The sequence below is a fragment of the Anolis carolinensis genome, chromosome 6 (genome assembly GCF_035594765.1).
Source record: "Anolis carolinensis isolate JA03-04 chromosome 6, rAnoCar3.1.pri, whole genome shotgun sequence".
Classification (NCBI taxonomy): domain Eukaryota; kingdom Metazoa; phylum Chordata; class Lepidosauria; order Squamata; family Dactyloidae; genus Anolis; species Anolis carolinensis.
In genome coordinates this window covers 26,609,944-26,630,947 of record NC_085846.1, presented here as the reverse complement: position 1 = coordinate 26,630,947, position 21,004 = coordinate 26,609,944, and the positions used below count along the sequence as shown (strand labels likewise).

Sequence of the window (21,004 nt, the reverse complement as noted above, 5' to 3'; positions counted from 1 at the left end):
GTGGGTGAGACATCAGGAAATCATGCTTCTGGAACATGGCCATACAGCCCAGAAAACTCACAGCAACCCGATTAACTGGGATGTTAATTCAGAAGGCTGACCTCTTACCCCTGTCTTGGTCAATTGTTAGCCCCCTAACAAAGCCAAAGTCCAGGTCAATACTTAGGATGACCTCTAGGCGGCGCTGTTTGGTTAAACACATACTGACCCTGGATTTTAAAAGATTTTAAACAAAATCATTACAGAACCCTGATTTAGTGTTTTGCTCTGTCGTTTTCTTCAAGTCAGTTTCCTGACTTAGAACTGAGGCTGACAGTGCAAACTTCGCTGGGGTTCAAATGGACTTATCTCTGAATAAATGATGGGAAAGCAGCGTGCGAGTTTAAATCCCATTAAACTCAAGAGGATTTATTCCCAAATCAGTGCGTAGAAGACGGCAGAGCCTTCACAATAGAAGCTTATATTTCCTCAGAAATTGGCCCCATTAAGTTCAATAGCACAGACTCTATAAATGCGTGCACAGGATTGCAAGCTACAGTATTTAAAGTTAATAGAATGGGCCTGGGAGAGAGGGAAGGCGATTTTCTTTATGGTTTTCTTTCTAAACTGACAGTAAAATACAGATTGTAAAATTTACTTGAAACAGTAAAGGAATTTTACTTAAAAGGAGGCAGCAAATGTACTCTAAGCGAGGAAGGGAGGGAAGCGGAGTTTCCCAACAATGGACTACAATCAGGATTGTAATGCTTCTACTTTTTGCTTTCTCTAGCGGTATTTTTGGAGGGAGGATAAAAGGAAGCGAGGTTGTATTTTTAATGTACACAATTACTGCTAACAGAACGATATTGTACGTACGTAGAACGACGTAATTCAAATTTTAATATGAAGAAGTGAGAACTTCACAGGCGCATCTCTTTCCCCCAATTATTTATTAAGATCGACTTCAAGAACAAGTCGGAGGACCAATGTCTTCAGTGCCTCATTGTCCCAAGATTAAGTAACAAGGAATATTAATTGTGAGGTTTTTCTCAGGTCTGCTCGGAAATAAGTCTCCTTTAATTCCCTGGACCTTGGTTTCCATTAAATATATTTGCCTATGTAGTCTCGACTGTCATTTTTCAAAACCAGCAGCTGTAAAATAGGCATTTGCAGAGGACAAGCTTTTTCTGCTTCCACCTGCTCCTGGGGTGGATTTACACTGGGAAGTTAATGCTGTTTGACACCACTTTGACTTCCATGGCGTCCTGCTATGGACTCATGAGAGCTGAAGTTATACAAGGTCTTCAGCTGAAAAAACTGCTGCTTTTCCAAACTTCAAATTCCATAATTCCATAGCATTGAGTCGTGGCAGTTAAAATGGTGTCAAATTGCATTAGTTCAAATGCGTATCTCATAGTTGGAGAATGTGTCTCCAGTTATGATCAGCCGAAAGTATCCCAAGGAAAACACTCACCGGTGGTTCTCAGCTTGTGGTGTTTTGGCCTACAACTCCCAGAAATGCCAGCCAGTTTACCAGCCTGACGTTTTACCCACATCTACGGCAGGCATCCTCAGAGGTTGTGAGGTCTATTGGAAACTACCAAGTGGGAGTCTACCGTATACCATGCAGTTGTGGATAAGTCTATATAAGGACCACCAAACGCAAGATTGCTCAAATACAAATCAAGGAACACGAAAGGCACTGCAGACTAAGGCCCTTTCCACACAGCTGAATAAAATCCCACATAATCTGCTTTGAACTGGAATATATGGCAGTGTGGACTCAGATGAGGACCCAGTTCAAAGTGTGGACCCAATGTGGACCCAGTTCAAAGCAGATATTTTGGGATTTTCTGGGTTATATGGCTGTGTGGAAGGGCCCTCAATCAACCAGAGAAGTCAGCCATAGCAGAGCACTTCATGAACCAACCTGGACACAGCATATTACCTGGGAACACATAAATGCTGGGCCACTCTAACAACCACCATGTCAGACTACAAAGATAAGCCATTGAAATCCACAAGCATGTGGACAATTTCAACAGAAAGGAGGAAACCATGAAAATGAACAAAATCTGGCTCCCAGTATTTTAAAAACTCTAAAAATCAGGATAATAAATAAAGAACGACACTCAAAAAACAGGGGAATTCCAGACATGAAACAATCAGGACCAGCTAACACCCCCAAACAAAGGATTCCCACAGGCAGGGAGCAGCCAGGTTTTGAAGCTACAAGGCTTTTCAATACTAATCAAGTCGATCAATTGCAACATTCACACTTGCCTCAGACAATAGTTTTTTTCTCACAACCTGGACCTTCCACCCTAACCCTTCCACCTCACTTGCTTAGTTTCCAACAGACCTCACAACCTCTGATGATGCCTGCCACTGCCATAGATGTGGGCGAAACAACAGGAGAGAATGGTTCTGGAACATGGCCATACAGCCTGGAAAAATCACAAAATTTTATCATTGTTATTGCCCAGTTTTTAACCAACCATATGCCCACGACTGAGACTGGAAGGCATAGTTGCTTAGAAGTAAACTCACTGTAACTTCTGAGTAAATGTGTCCAAGACTAGGATGAATTGCCCCAATTTTATAACCACTTATACAGAATTCAACAGAAGGCATTATTTTGGAGTAGACAGGTACCGAATGGCACTGTAGCAGTTAGACCACATTAGAAAAGAAGCATTTCCACTAAAATCTTTTAGAATTAAATAAATTTAGATTAAAATGTAAGCTTTCCAAACGAAAAGGGAGAGAGAGCAGAGGAGGAAAGATGCCGAGACCTAACATTAGACAGCAAAATGTCTCCTAGAAACGGAAAATAACAATCATCCCTGACTGTAGCATATTGACCAATCCTGCAGAGTGCCTAAGGACACACTTAAACCAAACTTAAATTCCTTTGAAGCCTCCTCCGCTTCGACAGGAAAGGCTTAACCACGTGAGCGCCCCTTCCATTGAACCCTGCGACTGTAGAATACACTTGGGTTTGCCCTAAATTTACAATTCCCTGGATATTTGTGTCTGTGCAAATCCAGATGGACTCAATGAAGCTTATTCTCGATTACCAGGATTGGGTTTGGTAGCACAATAACAACGTTCCAAGATCAGGAGTAGAGTTTGATAAAATTTGGCTGCCTCTACACTGGCATATAACGCAGTTTGAACTTAATTATATGGTCAGTAATATAAACCAATGTAGTCCAAGCAAGCTACTTTATATGGTAGTATAGATCCAGCCTTAGTTTTGTGGACTAAATTCAGATGCTCAGTGAAACTTTCTCTGGAGTAAATACGGGTTTAGTAGAGCAACAACAGTGCTCCATTGTTCTTTTACTGATGGGTCAGGAATAGGACCTGGCAAAGTTAGTTTTCTGGACTACAATAGCCAGTATGGCTTAAAGATCATGGTTGCTGGGCAGTCTGGGAGTTGTAGTTCAAAGTGTTGATGTTGCCTTTCTGGACACAAGGACATGGTTACTAGATCTCACTATGACCAAAAAAAAAAAAGGGGGGGGGGTCCCAAGTGCAAAGTACGACCACTATCCACATACAGGAGAAAATGAAGTTTAATTTTATTTATACATGACTCATTACAAACTGAGTGAGACAACAGGAAGTAAGAGAAATCTACCCCTCCAAGGGAAAATTGCAGCATTCACACTTGCCTCCAACAGACAAGAGTTCTTTCCCCCACCCTGAACCTTCCACAAATATGTAAACCTCACTTGCTTAGTTTCCAACAAACTTCACAACCTCTGAGAATGCCTGCCATAGATGTGGGCGAAACGTCAGGAGAGAATGCTTCTGGAACATGGCCATACAACCCGGAAAACTCACAGCAACCCAGTGATTCTGGCCATGAAAGCTTTCGAGAACCTGGACTGACTGTTATATAGTAATGAAAGAGAAAAGTCTCTACAAATGCATTTTTGATTCAAGACAGACTCCAAATCTGAAAAGACTGAAGTCACTAATCTATTTCATCTGCAATTATTGTAAAGAAACAACAACAGCGAAGGATTGAGAAACATTTTCCAAGTTTGAGCTGAAAATGCTGAATGTTACTTGATCATGTCCATACGATTCATTTTTAGACAATAGACCAAGTCCTGGTCTCCTATTGAGCGTAGGTAGGTTAATGTCTTTATATAAAACTGGTATAAAAGCCCCCCAAAAAGCACCTTGTGGATGAATTTTTAAAAAACACGTGTCAAGGTTTTTCCAAAGTCCTCCATTTTCAAAGTCGAGGAATTTTTACTCCATTCAAAGTTCATGGTGGTTTCAACAACAAAAAAATAAGAATAAAAATAAAACGACCCTGTTAAATTGCTTTCCGCATATGCTCCTGATCCGAGCAATTAAGCCTTTCTTTAATTAGCAGAAGTGGGGTTGTTTGTTTGCTTGTTCCCCCAGAAAATGGTTCAGGGCGAAACCTTATCTCTTTTTTTAAAAAAAAGGAAAGGAACGCAATTTAACAGCAGGTAGAAAATAAGCTTGATCGCTTTTCTGAACGTTTCCCCCCATCCGCCCACCAATGCCATAAATTGCCAAAATGTTTTTTCGAGACACTCCGTGGACGAAGCCAATGAGCTCTCCCATCTGTACCGGCGCCTTCGAAACTTTTCCTAAATTGGATTTTTGGCTCGCGCGAGCCCGTGCGGTTTTGCGGTGGCTGTTGTTGTTTTTCAGGATGGCGGAGTCACATATAGCTGGAAGGAGCCATAACGGAAAGAACTTTATTTTCCAGTCTGTTTGGGGCTCAAGAGGACTCGTTTTCTCCAGGGCTTGTTCTGAGGCAACGGACTGGAACCGAGCTGCTGCCGTTTCCAAGGTTATTGCAAGTTTGCTAATGTTTGGAGTCAGGCCGGTGAGTTAAAATCCTGAGCTGACAAGACCAAAAAAACAACAACAAAGAAATGCCCACAAGGAAGAGAGCTCTGAAGCAGGCAAGTTTACCTCCTTCACCTTGGAAGGTTGACTGACCCAGACCTGAATTAGGTAAAGGGTAATGAATAACTAACTTGTCCTTTGCTCTCTTGGGGAGGGGGGGGGGGAGATTCGTGGATTCAGTCAAGATCAAAGATTTGAAGGCCATTTCACACAGCTTCCTTTTTTCCCAATGCTTCTTTTAGGGAGGAGGTCAAGATTCTGCCTTTTTCTATGAGAAGCGAACTACAGAAGAAGATAAAGTGATGAAGATAATATAGTGTGAAAAAATTAACAATTTATTTATTTGAATTAATTTGAAAGTCTTCTTGGCTACTATATGCCACAATATTATGTTCCTGTGAGTTTTCCGAGCTGTATGGCCATGTTTCAGAGGTACAGTATTCTCTTCTGAGTTTCGCCCATATCTATGGCAGGCATCCACAGAGGTTGTGAGGTCTGTTGGAAACTAGGCAAGTGGGGTTTATATATCTTTGGAAAGTTCAGGGTGGGAGAAAGAACTTTTGCTGTTTGAGGCAAGTGTGAATGTTGCAATTGGCCACCTTGATTAGCATTGAAAAGCCTTGCAGCTTCAAAGCCTGGCTGTTTCCTTCTTGGGGAATCTTTTGTTGGGAGGTGTTAGCTGACCCTGATTGTTTCATGTCTGGAATTCCTCTGATTTCTGAGCATTGTTCTTTATTTACTGTCCTGATTTTAGAGTTTTTAATACTGGTAGCCAGATTTTGTTCATCTTCATGAACAAAATTTCCTCCTTTCTGTTGAAAGGATTCCCCAGGCAGGAAGCAGCCAGACTTTGAAGGTGCAAGGCCATTTAATGCTAATCAAGGTGGCCCATTGCACCATTCACACTTGTCTCAAACAGCAAAAGTTCTTCCTCCCACCCTGGACTTTCCACAGATATATAAACCCCACTTGCCTAGTTCCAACAGACCTCACAGCCTCTGAGGATGCCTGCTATAGATGCAGGCAAAACGTCGGGAGAAAATGCTTCTGGAACATGGCCATACAGTCCCGGAAAACTCACAGCAACAGCAACACAACTATTCCGGCCATGAAAGCCTTCGACAACACATTGCTAAAATATTTTTAAACAATTTAATTCCCATCACTCTTGGAAAGACATTGTCACCTCTCTTTCCAAAAACATTCCTAAGGCAAGTCCACCGTCCCACCAAAGTTAAGTATTAAAATAACAATACAACCTCCCTCCCCCCCTCCCCCAAACAGAAGTCCTCACGTTTTACAACTGGTAACTCCAAAGCTCAACTTTGGGGAGCATTATATTTCCCCATTATTTCCCCATTGTCCTTTTATTTTTATAATGTGTGTTTTGGATTTCAGTCGCTTGTAACTTAATTCCCTCTCCCTCCCCGATTTCTTTCTCTCGTTTTTGGTTAATCGCTAGGGTTTGTCGGGCAGGAAGGACTTGGGAGGGGAGAAGAAAAGGCCGAGCGAATGGGAACTCCAGGTACAGGGAAGTGGGTCGCGGAGAAGGCGTGAGAACAAGCCTCAGGTGTAGGTTCCCTTCTAACCTCCCTTTCTTGCCTCTGCCTTAGGAAGCTGAAGCGACTGCAGAGAGTTGTGGAGACGCCTGGGAGGCCGCAAAATTTCCATACAAATCCCACTAAATTCAACGGTAGGGATTCCAACAAGTTCAGAGTAAGTGGGCATGTAATCCTGATGGAGAAAGATATCCAAGGCAATAGGCAGAGCAGTTAAAGGCTCCATCGGGCTTAAGGCAGGAGTCCCCTCCTTCGGGACCTTAGACTAGATCCAACTGCCAGGTTCAATTAGAAGAGACTCATAGAATCAATGAAAGTAACTCACATTTGGATCAATAATAACACTTGTCTCATATCTCTTAACCCAGTAAATAGAGGCAATCCTTCACTCATATTTCTGCCTTCTCGGTCCATTTCTTTCTTCTGTTCACGTCTCTATCTATCTATCTATCTATCTATCTATCTATCTATCTATCTATATAAAGAGCAATAGATGGAGAAATAGATCTATTTTTCTATATTTTTTCTATATGAATCTCTATAGACTAATACAAAATATTTTAAACGGTTATGTTTTTATTTTTATTTTTAAAGAGTCTGAATTCAGTCAAATGTATGGAAATATCCCTATCTATAGAGATAGAGCCATAGACCCTCCCCTTGTCTACTTAGAAGTTCCACCCAGTTCTATGCTGGGTGTAGCCAGAAAATAGATGCCCGGAAGAAGAATTGGATGGGATTGTGCCCAATGCTTAACAGTCGGGATAGCAGCCCTGCCAGTCTTTAAAATACAAAATAGTCACAGACAAAACATTACACAATGTCTAGGAATTCTATGTTGGGTTGTGTTTGGCGGGTGGAAAAAGGAACTGGGCAGAAAATACACAGAAGGAAATGGATGAGAGAGAAATTGAAGGACAGAAGGTAAACGGAATGAAATGACCGAGAAGTAAATAAAAACTCCCAGCCCTTAGTTTTCGGCAATACTCCAACCCTTGTTTTGCTAGTGCTGGTATTATCTGAGTACTATTAGTCGTTTAGGCCTCTTTGTCGCTACTGGTGAGTTTATTTTTTAAGTTGCCTTTTCTTATTGTCTCTTGTTCCAGACCCGAATTCCATTTCACGGGAGGAATGAATGGACTCCTTTCCAAGGAGGCGAGTTCGGGTAAGGATTCGCTTTGATTTTGAACGGCTCCCTTCCTCGCTACACTTGAGCCTTGGACACTTAAGCCTCCTCCACTTAACTGGAAGGCTGTCCTTCCCTTGAGCTTGATGCAGTGTCTACGCCTTTCTCTTGGTTGTCTATTTTGACCTCATTTCCGCCACAGATAGGAAAGAGAGGATGTTCAATGCCACAGATAATAATAGTTGCTGGGAAACACATAAAATAATCACTTAATTGCTATGTATATATACCATTGTCTTTTCTTCCAGTTCTCTCAAATGGTTTCACTTAAGTAGTAAAGCAGAAAAGGGGACTCTGGAGGAAATAATGCCTCATGCTTTAATCTCTGTTTAAAAAAAAATATTAATGTCTTCCCTTCCTCGAATACTGCCTGGAAAGCCTCCCAAAGATACCAATTTCCCTGAGGCGCCAGTGTACCTTGGTTGCAAGAATTGCCAAACTGCTGTGCCTTTGGGTGAATATCTCTTTTGCTGAGTTTGTGCGGGAGAATTTCCCGCCGGGTTAGGCCTTTTGAGATTTGCTCAATATGGCTGTCCACGTTTTTCCTAGCCAGGTCGCCAGTTTGTCAACATCGCTTGGAACCAGCCAGGGAACATGACTTTTTAATTAAAAAAAACTTTGCATGCCAATACATATTCCTTCTTATACCTTGAAATTTTTTTCTTATACCATGAAATGAAAAAGGAAGATATCTTCTTCCTCGCCCTGGTTATTTTAATTTCTTATATTTTTTCTTATATTTCTTATATTTCCCCCCAATAATAATAATAATCTGCTTTCCTTTAAATCAGTGGTTCCCAAACTTTTTTGACCAGGGACCGCTTTGACCAGGGACCACTCTCCAACATTAGTACCAAAAGGATTACAAATCAGTTTTTGGCCAATTTAAGATTCCGTGTGGTTATTTGGGGTGCTGATTCAGACAATTGCATTGGATAAACCACATCAGCTCTCGTTTCTGATATAGAACATATGCCATCCAGTAGTCACCATCTGGTCGCCCACAGAAAACCATATTTAATAATCTAGAGCTGATGTGGTCTATCCAATGCAATTTTCTGAATCAGCACCCCAAATAAGCCAAGGAACAGGCCTAAAAACGAAGACACCAAATTAAAAAATTTTTTTTGTTGGGCTGTTATTATCTGTACCATATTTTAGTTCTTGAGGACCACTGGTGGTCAATGAACCACAGGTTGGGAACCACTGCTTTAAATTGTACTTTTCTTTATTCGGGTCTCAGATGATCTGCGGTTGTATTTTATCTGGAGCCTTTCCCCGTAGGGACCAACGTGCGGGTCCTCACATTCTCACCCTAGTAACCACTTGTTACAACCCTGAAAGAAAGAAAGCCAACCAAAAAAATATTCTTCCCCATTTCATGACTTTCCTCTTTGTCAATTTCACTTTGGCGCTTTGGATACCTGTGTGACATCATGAGGCAGGGATTGCGTATCTGAACTTGGCAGTAAATAAATGGCATCAAAGCGCAGGAGGATTTAGAACGATTAAAATCAAAAGGACTTTTTGCCATCTCGGGTTTTCTGTCCCCCTTGCCCTAATCCTCGCCAACGCAATGTACCCACCTGGCGCAATTGGATGGCTCTGGGTGAGATGTAGTGAGGAGGGCTTCTGGAAGGGCTGTTTCTCTTCTCTGTCCTCTTCCTCCTCGGCTTCCTCTTCCTCCGGGTCTCTCTCCAGGGGGCCATAGTTCGGTTTCAGCAAGGTGGACACCCCGTTGTCTCGTCTAGTCTCCCCGAAACCGGTGGGAGAAGCGGGCGAAGGGCTTCCAGGGCGCAGGGTCCCATCCGGAGCGGCGGGAGTCCATTCCCGGGCAGGTGAAGGCGGCGGGAAGCGGGTCGGGAGGGGGAGGCATCTGGGAGGGTCGCTGCTGGGGCGGGAGGGGCAAGTTGGGTCCCTCCTCGGAGGGAACTTCTCGGCCTCGAAGCCCAGGCAGGAGGGCTCCTCCTGGTCCTTACTCCTCGGCGCAAACAAGCAGGACGAGCGGATCTTGGGCGCCCGGAACTCATGGTGATGGGGATGGTGGCCTCTCCAGCCTGGATGGTGGCAAGGGGGCGGCAGGAAGCGCAGTCCGGATTGGGGGCCGCTCATCGTTCTCCTCGCCCCATGGAACCCCTGCCCCACAAGGCGAGGGGGAACTCACAGACCGAGTTATTGCCAATGGGGTGAGAGGCTGAGGGCGTGGGGAAGGTTGGCAGGAAAGTTGGGGGAAGAGCTCGAGGGGGTGCCTGTCGCGACCCACTCTCTGCGTGCGGGAGAGAGGGAGTGCTGGAGGGAAAAGGTCCTTAGCAATGGACTTATCTGTTAGCAAAGGCGTCCGCCGAACCACTTCCGGCGGCCCAGCCAATCCCAGATGGACATGGCTTCTACGGACATCCCCTGGTGTCAATTTTAATGGCAAACTTTACTGGCTTGCTGAGCGACTCATCTTTCCTTCTTCTTCTTTCAAAAAAATATCTTTTGCTGCCAACATCTGCTACAACTCATTCCTTTCACGGTCACCCCTCCTTCCCTCCTCCCGCCCACATCCTAAATATAATCTGCCTGTAAAGAATTGCAGAGCTCTCTCTCTGGAAAAGTAATGATACTAATACGTACTGATTATTTCTCTCTCTCTCTCTCTCTCTCTCTCTCTCTCTCTCGATTGATCCTTTTAGTTTTCTGTCCAAGTTCCCCAATGCGCCCCAGTGCCAAGGAAGAGGCCAGTTTAGGCCCCAGACTAAAGGAGATGGGAAAGCTTTCGCAGATGTGTAAGGCCCTCTAGTTTAGATTTAAAATGCCAATTTTCTCTTGCCCCTCCCCTGTTCAGTGGCAACCTCGTCTTAAAAAACAATCGCTTGGAAATAAAGAGAGGCCCCATGGAACATGGAAGGCACTGCAAATTAACTCAACCAGAGAAGTCAGCCACAGCAGAGCACTTGATGAACCAACCTGCATACAACATATTATTTGAGAACACAGAAATGATGGACCACTCTTTGTTGTTGTTTATTCATTCACTCGCTTCCGACTCTTCCTGACCTCATGGACCAGCCCACACCAGAGCTTCCTGCCAGCCATCGCCACCCCCAGCTCCTTCAAGGTCAAGCCAGTCGCTTCAAGGACCACTCTAACAACCACCATGTCAGGCTACACAGAGAAGCCATTGACATCCACAAGCATGTGGACCATTTCAACAGAAAGGAGGAAACCATGGAAATAAACAACATCTGCCTACCAATATTAAAAAAACTCTAACATCAGGACAGCAAATAAAGAACAATAATCTGAAAACAGGGGAATTCCAGGCATGAAACAATCAGGGCCAGCTAACACCTCCCAACTAAGGATTCCCCCAGGCAGGAATCAGCGAGGCCTTTTCAGCAACACTTTTCAATGCTAATCAAAGTTATCAATTGCAACATTCATACTTGACAAGTCTTCTTTCTCCCTCCCTGGACCTTCCACAGATATATAAACCTCCCTTGCCTAGTTTCTAATATACCTCACAACCTTTGAGGATGCCTGCCATAGATGTGGGCAAAACGTCAGGATAGAATGCTTCTGGAGCATAGCCACACAACCCGGAAAACTCACAGCAACCCAGAGACCTCTCTCTTATCAGACTGAGAGTTGGAGAGAATCGGCCAGGCCAATTTCTTTGCGTGAATGGTGTGTTGAAGGGCATACAAGCCAGACACATGGAAGCTATTTAAAGCAATGGAAGTGGTATATCCGGGACCCATTTAGACTGGAAGTCGCTCCCCAAAATATGGAAGCCTTTTCAGGTTCACGTGTGGTTGTTTTATTTTGTTTTTTGAGAAAGAAGTCGGAAAACAGAGCGGGAAGGCCAGAATCCAAGGCGATTTCTGTCTCAGTGTGACTCAACCCTTTAACTCCTGAGCCCACCTTTTGCTGTAGAGGGGCTGGGACTGAGTCAGTGTCGGAGATGAGTCAAATTGTCCCCGGAGAGCCTACATTGTGAATCGTCTAACGACGTGGGTCTCCAGAGGGCTTTTATTAGGGAAAACCTTTCAGCAAGGCCTGGTTATGTGCAACTTAATTAAGGCAGCTTTCCACTCCTCTGGAGCTCGGTTGGATCACTGATCAGCCCCATTCTCCTTCTCCTTTCCCCTCTGCTGCTTCCAACAGACCCAGGGAAGAGAAGAGCTGCGGGTGGGTGCAATATGCTCCAAACAAACCCACTTGTACACCGTCAGCCGTGGAAACTTTCATACAAAACAGAAACATGGTCAGTTTGTGGGTGAGATATCCATTTGCTCTTTGGATCCAGCCCTTTACAAACCCACAGATTAAAATATAAACAGCTTCCTAAATTGGCAAAGAGAGGAAATCTAGAGGGAGGATCCTGAGTGGAGGACCTCTTTAAAAATGAAGGAAGGAGCACAATTTCCAGGTTAAAGTGGCTTGCAGAGGAGAATGTTTCCCTTTGTAGTTGACATCAGAGCTTTATAATACCAAAAATACTCCTGTAAATCTTTTCTGATTTACAGGAGTATTTTTTGGTATTACAGTAGAGTCTCACTTATCCAAGCCTCGCTTATCCAAGCCTCTGGAATATCCAAGCCATTTTTGTAGTCAACGTTTTCAATATATCGTGATATTTTGGTGCTAAATTCGTAAATACAGTAATTACAACATAACATTACTGCATATTGAACTACTTTTTCATTCAAATTTGTTGTATAATATGATGTTTTGGTGCTTAATTTGTAAAATCATAACCTAATTGGATGTTTAATAGGCTTTTCCTTAATCCCTCTTTATTATCCAAGATATTCACTTATTCAAGTTTCTGCTGGCCCGTTTAGCTTGGATAAGTGAGAGACTACTGTATTTTGGAGAGGTGTCCCTTTTGTAAAGCCTTCCTTACTCAAAATGTCACAAAAACTCAAGATACCACAAACCCATGAGAAAGTGTTATCGAAGGCTTTCATGGCTGGAATCGCTGGGTTGCTATGAGTTTTTCGGGCTGTCTGGCCATGTTCCAGAAGCATTTCCTCCTGGGGTTTCGCCCAAATCTATGGCAGTCATCCTCAGAGGTTGTGAGGTCTATTGGAAACTAGGCAAGTGGGGTTTATATATGTGGAAGGTACAGGGTCGGAGAAAAATCGCTAAAATTATTATATATTATTTTTAAAACTCTAAAATCAGGACAGTAAATAAAAAACAACACCCTGAAAACAGGGGAATTCCATACACGAAACAATCAGGGCCAATTGACACCTCCCAACAAAGGATTCCCCAGGCAAGAATCAGCCCGGCCTTGAACCTGCAAGGCTTTTCAATGCTAATCAAGATGATAAATTATAATATTAGCACTTGCCTCTAACAGACGCGAGTTCTTTCTCCTACCCTGGACCTTCCACTGATATATAAACCTCTCTTGCCTAGTTTCCAATATACAGTATCTCGCAACCTCTGAGGATGCCTGCCATAGATGTGGGCGAAACATCAGGAGAGAATGCTTCTGGAACATGGCCAGACAGCCCTGAAAACTCACAGAAATCCATGGGAAAGTGTTCGGGCAACAGCTTCTGGACCGTGTCTGGTTCCCCCTCCCTTCTATTGTGTCTGTCTTGGGGAGAAAAGTCCTTTTCTTCTGCACGCGGTAACCAATCTTTCCCAAGAGGAGCCTGGATGACTTCGAAGGCCTCGATCCCAAGCACGTTTTCCCTGTAGGACAGCTATAGGAGAACTACTTTTCTGGATGTTGCTCAAGCCGGGTCATAAGATGTTGACCAGAACTATGGAGGTGACCCAAAGCAATATGATTAGCAAAAATACTATGTTTGTACCTCCAAGTCTCTTGTCGACTTGAATTTCATCGGGCTTTGGGGTTTCTTATGGAAGGGATACTTAGAGCTGGTTTATACCAAGTACCTTCCTTTCAAAGACAGCCACAGCACTTAGTTTTCCCTAGCAGTCTCCTTTTAAGCATTAACCAGGCTTGACCCTGCTTACCTTCCAAGGTCAGGAGGGATCTCGTGCCTTTAGGCCCTCATTCAGAGCAGCCAGCTGCCTCCTAAAACCCCTGGTAGCCCTCGCTATTCTCGTAAAACGCAACAGGAGAATGTGGTGGGAGTTAATGGTAAGGAGAAAAAAGAAAGAAAGACAACTCCATTCTACTGGTCCTACTTTTAGACAAACCAAGGATGTAATAGATACTATTATTATACATGAAATATATATAATATGTAATAGATATATAATATGTAGTAATATGTAACAATAGGTAATAGATTATATTTTACATATATAATATATAATAATATGTAATAGATACTATTATTATAATTATAATATAATACTATATATATATATATATAGTAGATTATATCTTACCTATATAATATGTAATAGATACTATCATTATATAATAATATATAATATAACATTAGAATATATTATAATATTATAATATAGATACTTGTTATATAATAATATAATAGATACTATTATTATATAATAATATATAATAAAACATTATATTATAATATAATATAGATCCTATTGTTATTTAATTATATATATATACACACACACACACACACACACACACACACACACACATATATAATATGCTATATTACAGCTTGAGAGAACGGTTTGGATGTTTGCTTCGGACTCCTAATTTCCAGGTATTCGTTTTATTCGGGGACCCGATTAATGAAAACATTAAATGTCTTTTCTCCTAGATTTTGTCTCATGGCTGAAGCTGGATAAGAAATCGTAGGTTCTCCTCTTTGGCTACAACCGGAAGAAAGTGTTCTCCTGTGCAAGCCTTATTCAAGATTCTCACAGCATGGAGAACCGACATGTTGTTGTGTTTTGAGTGTTTGGGTTCGGAATCCGAGAGACCAGGATTCCTCTTCAGCGATGGAAACCCACTGGGTGACTTCGGGCAAATCTCTAACCCCTTTGAAATTAGAATGATTTTAGAGGATTTAAAGTAGCTCTTAATTTTATGAACAACGGGGAAAATAATAGTTCTGCCAGAGGGCAAAGTCACAGCGGTGACCAACGCCCTGGAAATGTCCAAAATGAACGTTAAGTGGGTTAATTCAACAATTCAGAAAACTTTGCAATCGCTCTTCCTGTTTCCACCACTAAAGTAGTTTAGGAACATTATAAATTCTGTATTCTGCCTCAACTGCTTCGGATGTGAGGCTTGATTTTAAAACACAACACCACAGTTCGGTCCTGAAGACATCTAAAGGACATTTGGTCTGAAATCCTATATTCATTTAACTAGGAGCCAATTGGTTGAACACGTATAGGACTGCTGCATTATGGTGTAAATTTGGGGTAGAGAGAAATCGGTTTGAATGTGCACAGATTGGAGCTAGGGAGCTATAAAAATCAAAATAAATAAAACCACACTAGCCAGAACTCAAAGGCGAATCTTGACAGGGAGTTAGAGCACTGATTCAATGGAACTCACATAAATGTTCCTATGCCAAGTACCCATGGGCTATTTGGCTATGGACACCTCAGGAGGAATTCTTTGCATGACCCACAGAAAATTAATCATAACTTTGTGCATATGGACTGGGCTATGTATGCATGTATGCAATCCTCGTTTGAGAACTCAGAAATGAAGGCCAATGCAATTCACTCCATCTTCCTCTACAGGACTGTATGGCTTGAGGCTACCATTATAATTGTGTTGAAAACACAGAAATGCTGGACCACTCTAACAATTACCATTTTATACCATGCAGAAAAGCCCCTGAAATCCACAAGCATGTGGACAATTTCAACAGAAAGGAGAAAAGCATGAAAATGAATAACATCTGACTACCAGTACTAAAAAAAACCCCTCTAAAATCAGGATAGTAAATAAAAAAACTAACACTCAAAAACAGGGGGATTCCAGACATGAAACAATCAGGGCCAGCTAAAACCTCCTAACAAAGGATTCCCCCAGGAAAGTAAGTAGCCAGGTTTTGACACTGCAAGGTTATTCAATGCTAATCAAGTTGGCTAATTGCAAAATTCACACTTGCCTCAAATAGGCAAGAGTTCTTTTTCCCACCCTAGACCTTCCACAGATATATAAACCTCACTTGTCCAGTCTCCAACAGACCTCACAACTTCTGAGGGTGCCTGCCATAAATGGGGGCAAAACATCAGGAGATAATGCTTCTGGAACATACAGCTCGGGAAAACTCACAGCAACCCACTGAAATGGTATCATTATTGGACTGGGGATCCAGGGAATCAGCCTTCAAATCCCCGCTCAGTCACGGAAACCTAAGCCTCAGAGGAATGCAATGACAAACCCTCTCTGAACAAATGTGTCCAGGAGAACTCCATGGTAGGTTCACTTTAGGGTGAGCATAGGGTTTGAAGCCGTACAAATTCCAGCTGGAGGAGACGAACTGAATACATGATAATTCAACACTTGTGTAGTCTCATTGATTCGGTGTGTCTACTCTAAGTCGGACTAGCATTCGGATTTCGAGAATAAAATTCTAACTCATTTTCTCTCCCTCCCGCAATAAACAAGTTCGGGGACTGAGATGTAGGTAGAGTTTGGTGTATACACCTCGGCTGCTCTTTCTCTTAATCTTTGATTTTGTTCTCAAGGGCCCTCCTTAAATTATGGCGGCATCTCTTTGCCTGCTTCCTCGGGAGTTAAGTCCTACGGATCTCAGGAAGAAGTCCTGCCGGCTAAAGGGCCTGGAGGCAAGAGGGGGATTTCCTTACAAAACACAGGCGATAGACATCTATCAAATGAAACTCTCGCGGCGGGTCCGAAATAGATTTCAGAGACTCTCAATGGACTCATCACTGGAAGAGCCCGAATTGGGCCAATGCGCAACACAATCTAGCTGCCAAAGTGAAAGGCCAGGAATACAGAAATTGCCATCTTTACCTCTGAAAACAGATATCTAGGAATTTCTAGCTCTTCCAGCAGGACTCTATGGTCTATCTCCATTCGAGGACTAGAGATTCTCAGAGAGCTTTCTCCAACAAGATGGTAGAAAGTTGACCTTAGAGTCACATTGGAAGACTCAGAAATTCCCAAAGAGAACTTTTTAATCAAATCTGTGAATAATCAAATCCATACGAGTCAAAACCGCAAATGTGGAGGGACGCTCTATTGGAAAATACCAGCACTTACTCTCTGAGCACAAAGGAAAAATGATGTCATATCCGTTTGGCAAATGTGAATTTTCATGAACATGTGGAGACCACCTTTTGAAAACCTCTAGTCCAGAAAAGTATGATCTTGTTAGACGTCAACTCTTTGAACAAGTGATATTCAGAAGTGCTCATGTAATGGCACACAGGTAACTCAGCTGTTAGACTGAAAAACCATGTCTTTTAACTGCCATGGACAAATACATGGCACTACAAAATATATTTGGTAAGCAGAGGATGGCTGTTTCTTTGAAGTTGAAATTGTAGTTGTATTTGTTCAAAATATATATACTCCCTTTAAAAGCCTTTTAGTTTAAAATATGCACACAGAGATAAAAAACCAGTCTCCTTTTAAAAGAACATATCTTATTTACTCATTAACAACTTGTATTAATTCTCCATACAGGTATATTTCTTATTGAATTTCAGTTACAGATAGGATGTAGCTTCTTTGCCTTGAGTCATTCTTAATCAATAGTCCATAGTCTTTAAGAATAGTTGTACTCACTGAAGTCCATAAGCAATATGCATCCACCTCCACTGAACATCTGCTTTCATTGAAGGCCAAACACACACTGAATACAAAATGGAGTCCTGAGTCTGAACATGCTCAGCACAATCTCATGTTTATATTCCTTCCTACACCAAAGAGGTACAGTCAAACTGACAAATCAACACACACACAGAATACAGGTTGGAAAATATATACATTAACAAATAGTGTAGGCTTGGGAGTTTGCTATTTCCAACATGCTCAGGTCCATTCTGTGAGCTTGGGCAAGTCAGCCCTCAAATAAATCTTAACAAGAAAACTGTGGGATCTATTTGAAAACACAAAATAACAGCAATCTATGGCCAAAATCCCTCCTTACTAGAGTAAACCCATTGAATCAGTGAATCTTCTTATATAGAAAAAAATTGAGTATAAATAAACATAATACTAATACTAATAATAATAATAATAATAATGTTTTCCGTGTGTTGACTCATCATTCAACAGCTGAGTCATTTACCAACAGCATATAGATGTATATCTATTAGTAGATAGATATGAATCTCTCACAGCTAGAATGTCTATATCCATGTAGGTTGGCATTCTGTTGAGATGGAGACCAGCTGCTTTTTAGGATTAGTAATACTTTGTAATCAATTTCATAGATTTAGTAGGGTTGAAATTGTTTGGTCTGTCTTCCTTCTTCCCCCTCTTCCTCAACCAATTCTCTTTGGATGAAACAGAAATAAAGTAGTGGAGGCTAATTCCAAGCCAGGTCTAGGATTTGGATCTAGGTCTATTATTTGCTTGCCATAGTTGCTTTGGAAACATGGAAAATGAAACCTGGAAAATGAAAAATGAAGAGAGCTCTTTTGAACATGTAAGTCCAGCTCCTCGACTAATTTCAGGTTCTCTCCATTGGTCTCTGTTCCCTTGCTGAGAGAGGAATGTATCAATGGGTTCAATCTGGTTAATTTTCATTGGGAAGTGGTAAGTGTTCCATTGATCACTCAAGGATTCCTCCATCTTATATTGTTGTTGTTGTTAACTTTGATTTATGAGAATCCTGAATTAGAGGCCCCCAAGTCATCCTATCATCAACAGCCCTGGTCAGGTTTTGCAGATTCTGAATTGTGGCTTCCTTGATTGAGTCTATCCATCTAAAATGTGGTCTTCCTATTTTTCTACTGTTTTCTACTTTGCCAAGCAAGCATTGTTTTTTTTTTAAATGAGACATGTCTTCCCATGCTATGTCCAAAATAGGACAGACTCAGCTTAGTCACTGTAGCTTCTAGGAGCATTCGCCTTGATTTGCTCTAGGACCCATTTATTTGTCTTTTTGGGAATCCATATCTAGAACTCTTCTCCAGCACCTTATTCCAAATGTATTGATTTTCTTCCTATCAGATTTCTCCATTGTCCAGCTTTCACAACCATATATAAAAATTGGACATAGGGTTTCTGAGCCACTTCTAACTTTAGTAATCAATGATATATAGCCAGCCCTCCACACCCACGAATTCTGTACCCAGGGGTTCAACAAGAGGAGGCTTCAATATATATCTTTTTAAAAATCCAAGGAGCAAACATTGAGTTTGCCATTTTATATAAGAGATACCATTTTATTATGCCATTATATTTAATGGGACTTGAGCATCCACAGATTTTGATATCCACAAGGGGTCCTAGAACCAAATATCAGGTATGATCAACAGCCAACCTTCATCTAAAGCTGGCCAACTACTCTTCTCTCTTCCGGTAGTGTTTGGACTAGGTGGTCTCATAAAAGTCATAAACAATACAGAGAAGAGATTCCCTGAAATGCATCCTTGTTTGTACATTGAATGTTCTATGACAATAGCATATATAGGAAATACTGTCTTATAGTTTATATTATCAGATTACATTTCTGGTTATAGTGGCCTCTTGCCTGTGCTCATAAAAGTTATGACATTGGGTTTTTAAATCCATGGATATGACATATATTTACTTTCAATCTTAGGAATCTGAGTACTAAAGAGGGCGTCTCTAAGCTTGTGCTAAAATCTGCAGTTAATTGCCAACAGCTTGTGCAAATCGGGGGATGTCTGTCTCATCAAAGACAGTGACACCCGCCTAAAGAATCCAGAGAATTTTATTTGCTATGGCTTGAAAGATGTTGCTGTCAATATTTTCTATAGCAAAGTATGAATCTGGGCTATGATGTACAACATTCAAACTTCGCAAGAGGAAGCTGCAGGAAGAGCGCACACACTTTTGTGATCATTAACTAGATTCCTCTGGAAAGTGTAATGTATCCCTCTGAATTAGACACCGCCTGCCAATTGTATTGAAATCCCAAGGCAAGATTCACAAACACAACAGCCTTGGTTAATACATTTCCAAAGCACCTTCATGCAGTTTTCTGAATGCCAAGGGTGTGGGCTATGTGTGTGAAGGTTTTGCCCTTCCAAACGAGAATTCCGCCTCCCTTCCAATAAAATTTCCTTTCATCCCCCAAATTTCTAGCATTGAAGAAAGTAAGACCCAGAAGTTGGATATTTGCTGTGTTCATCTTCCATTAGTGATTTTGTCTGCTCATCTTCTTGGGGCACATAAAATGTATTTCTGGGATGCGATGTGACTGCAATGTCAGATATTTGAGGAGTGAATGCTCAATTGGCATTTTAAGAGACATTTGAGAACAGAATTCTTATTTTGGGGGGGGGGGGGGGACAATGCCCTTGTCCCATATCCTATAGAATGATATTCTGGTGAAATGTACAAGAAACACTGTATGGCTATGATCCAGAAGCATACTCTCCTGACATTTCACCCACATCTATGGCAGGCACCCTCAGAGGTTGTGAGGTTTGTTGGAAACCTCACAAGTGGGGTTTATATATATCTGTGACATATCCAGGGTGGGAGAAAGAACTCTTGTCTGTTGGAGGCAAGTCTGAGTGTTGCAATTGATCACCCTGATTAGCATTGAATAGCCTTGCAGCTTCAAAGCTTGGCTGCTTCCTTCCTGGGGGATCCTTTGTTGGAAGATGATTAGCTGACCCTGATTGTTTCTTGTCTGGAATTCCACTGCTTTTGAGTGTTGTTCTTTATTCACTATCCGGATTGTAGAGTTCTTTTTTAATACTGGTAGCCAGATTTTGTTCATTTTCATGGTTCATTTTCAATGGCTTCTCTGTGTATTCAACAGAAAAGAGGAAATAATGATAATAGACAAAATCTGGCTACCAGTATTAAAAAAAACTCTAAAATCAGGACAGTAAATAAAGAACCATACTCAAAAACGGGGGATTCTGGACATGAAACAATCAGGGTAGCTAATTTCCCAACAAAGGATTCCCCCAGGCAGAAAGCAGCCAAGCTTTGAAGCTGCAAGTCCATTCAATGCTAATTAAGGTGATCAATTGCAACATTCACAGTTGCCTCAAACATACAAGAGTTCTTTCTCCCACCCTGGACATGCCACAGATATATAAACCCCACTTGCCTAGTTTCCAACACACCTCACAACCTCTGAGGAGGCCCACCATAGATGTGGGTGAAACATCAGGAGAGAATGCTTCTGGATCATGTCCAAAAAACTCACTGCAACCCATATGTGGCTTGCAATGACTTTTGGTCAAACACAGTAAAATGTTAATTGACTTTCATGAATTTGATGCTGCTGTAGCCTGAAGTTTGCAGGACCCAAAAGTCAAGGACCTCTCC

The 21,004-nt window shown here is 41.8% G+C and overlaps 1 protein-coding gene and 1 long non-coding RNA gene across 5 annotated transcripts in view; one reads left to right on the top strand and one right to left on the bottom strand.

The window, feature by feature from the left end:
* The window catches only part of hoxb9 (homeobox B9), a 55,527-nt gene extending 44,985 nt beyond the window's left edge, over positions 1 to 10,542 (bottom strand). The window contains exon 1 of one of the 2 annotated variants that reach the window (XM_008113490.3): positions 9,216 to 10,542. In XM_008113490.3, coding sequence (XP_008111697.1) covers positions 9,216 to 9,741 — 526 coding nt within the window. In that variant the 5' untranslated portion in view covers positions 9,742 to 10,542. The remainder of the gene's footprint in view (positions 1 to 9,215) is intronic. The other variant, XM_008113491.3, reaches the window with a different exon arrangement.
* The window catches only part of LOC103279268 (uncharacterized), a 41,345-nt gene extending 23,269 nt beyond the window's left edge, over positions 1 to 18,076 (top strand). Inside the window, exons 2-6 of one of the 3 annotated variants that reach the window (XR_009999749.1) lie at positions 4,742 to 4,992; positions 5,127 to 5,316; positions 6,498 to 6,577; positions 7,550 to 7,608; positions 14,349 to 18,076. This is a non-coding gene — a long non-coding RNA (uncharacterized LOC103279268). Of the gene's footprint in view, positions 1 to 4,741; positions 4,993 to 5,126; positions 5,317 to 5,343; positions 6,578 to 7,549; positions 7,609 to 14,348 lie in introns of those variants that run through there. The other 2 variants (XR_009999748.1, XR_009999747.1) reach the window with 2 other exon arrangements.
* Positions 18,077 to 21,004: the final 2,928 nt, after the last annotated feature.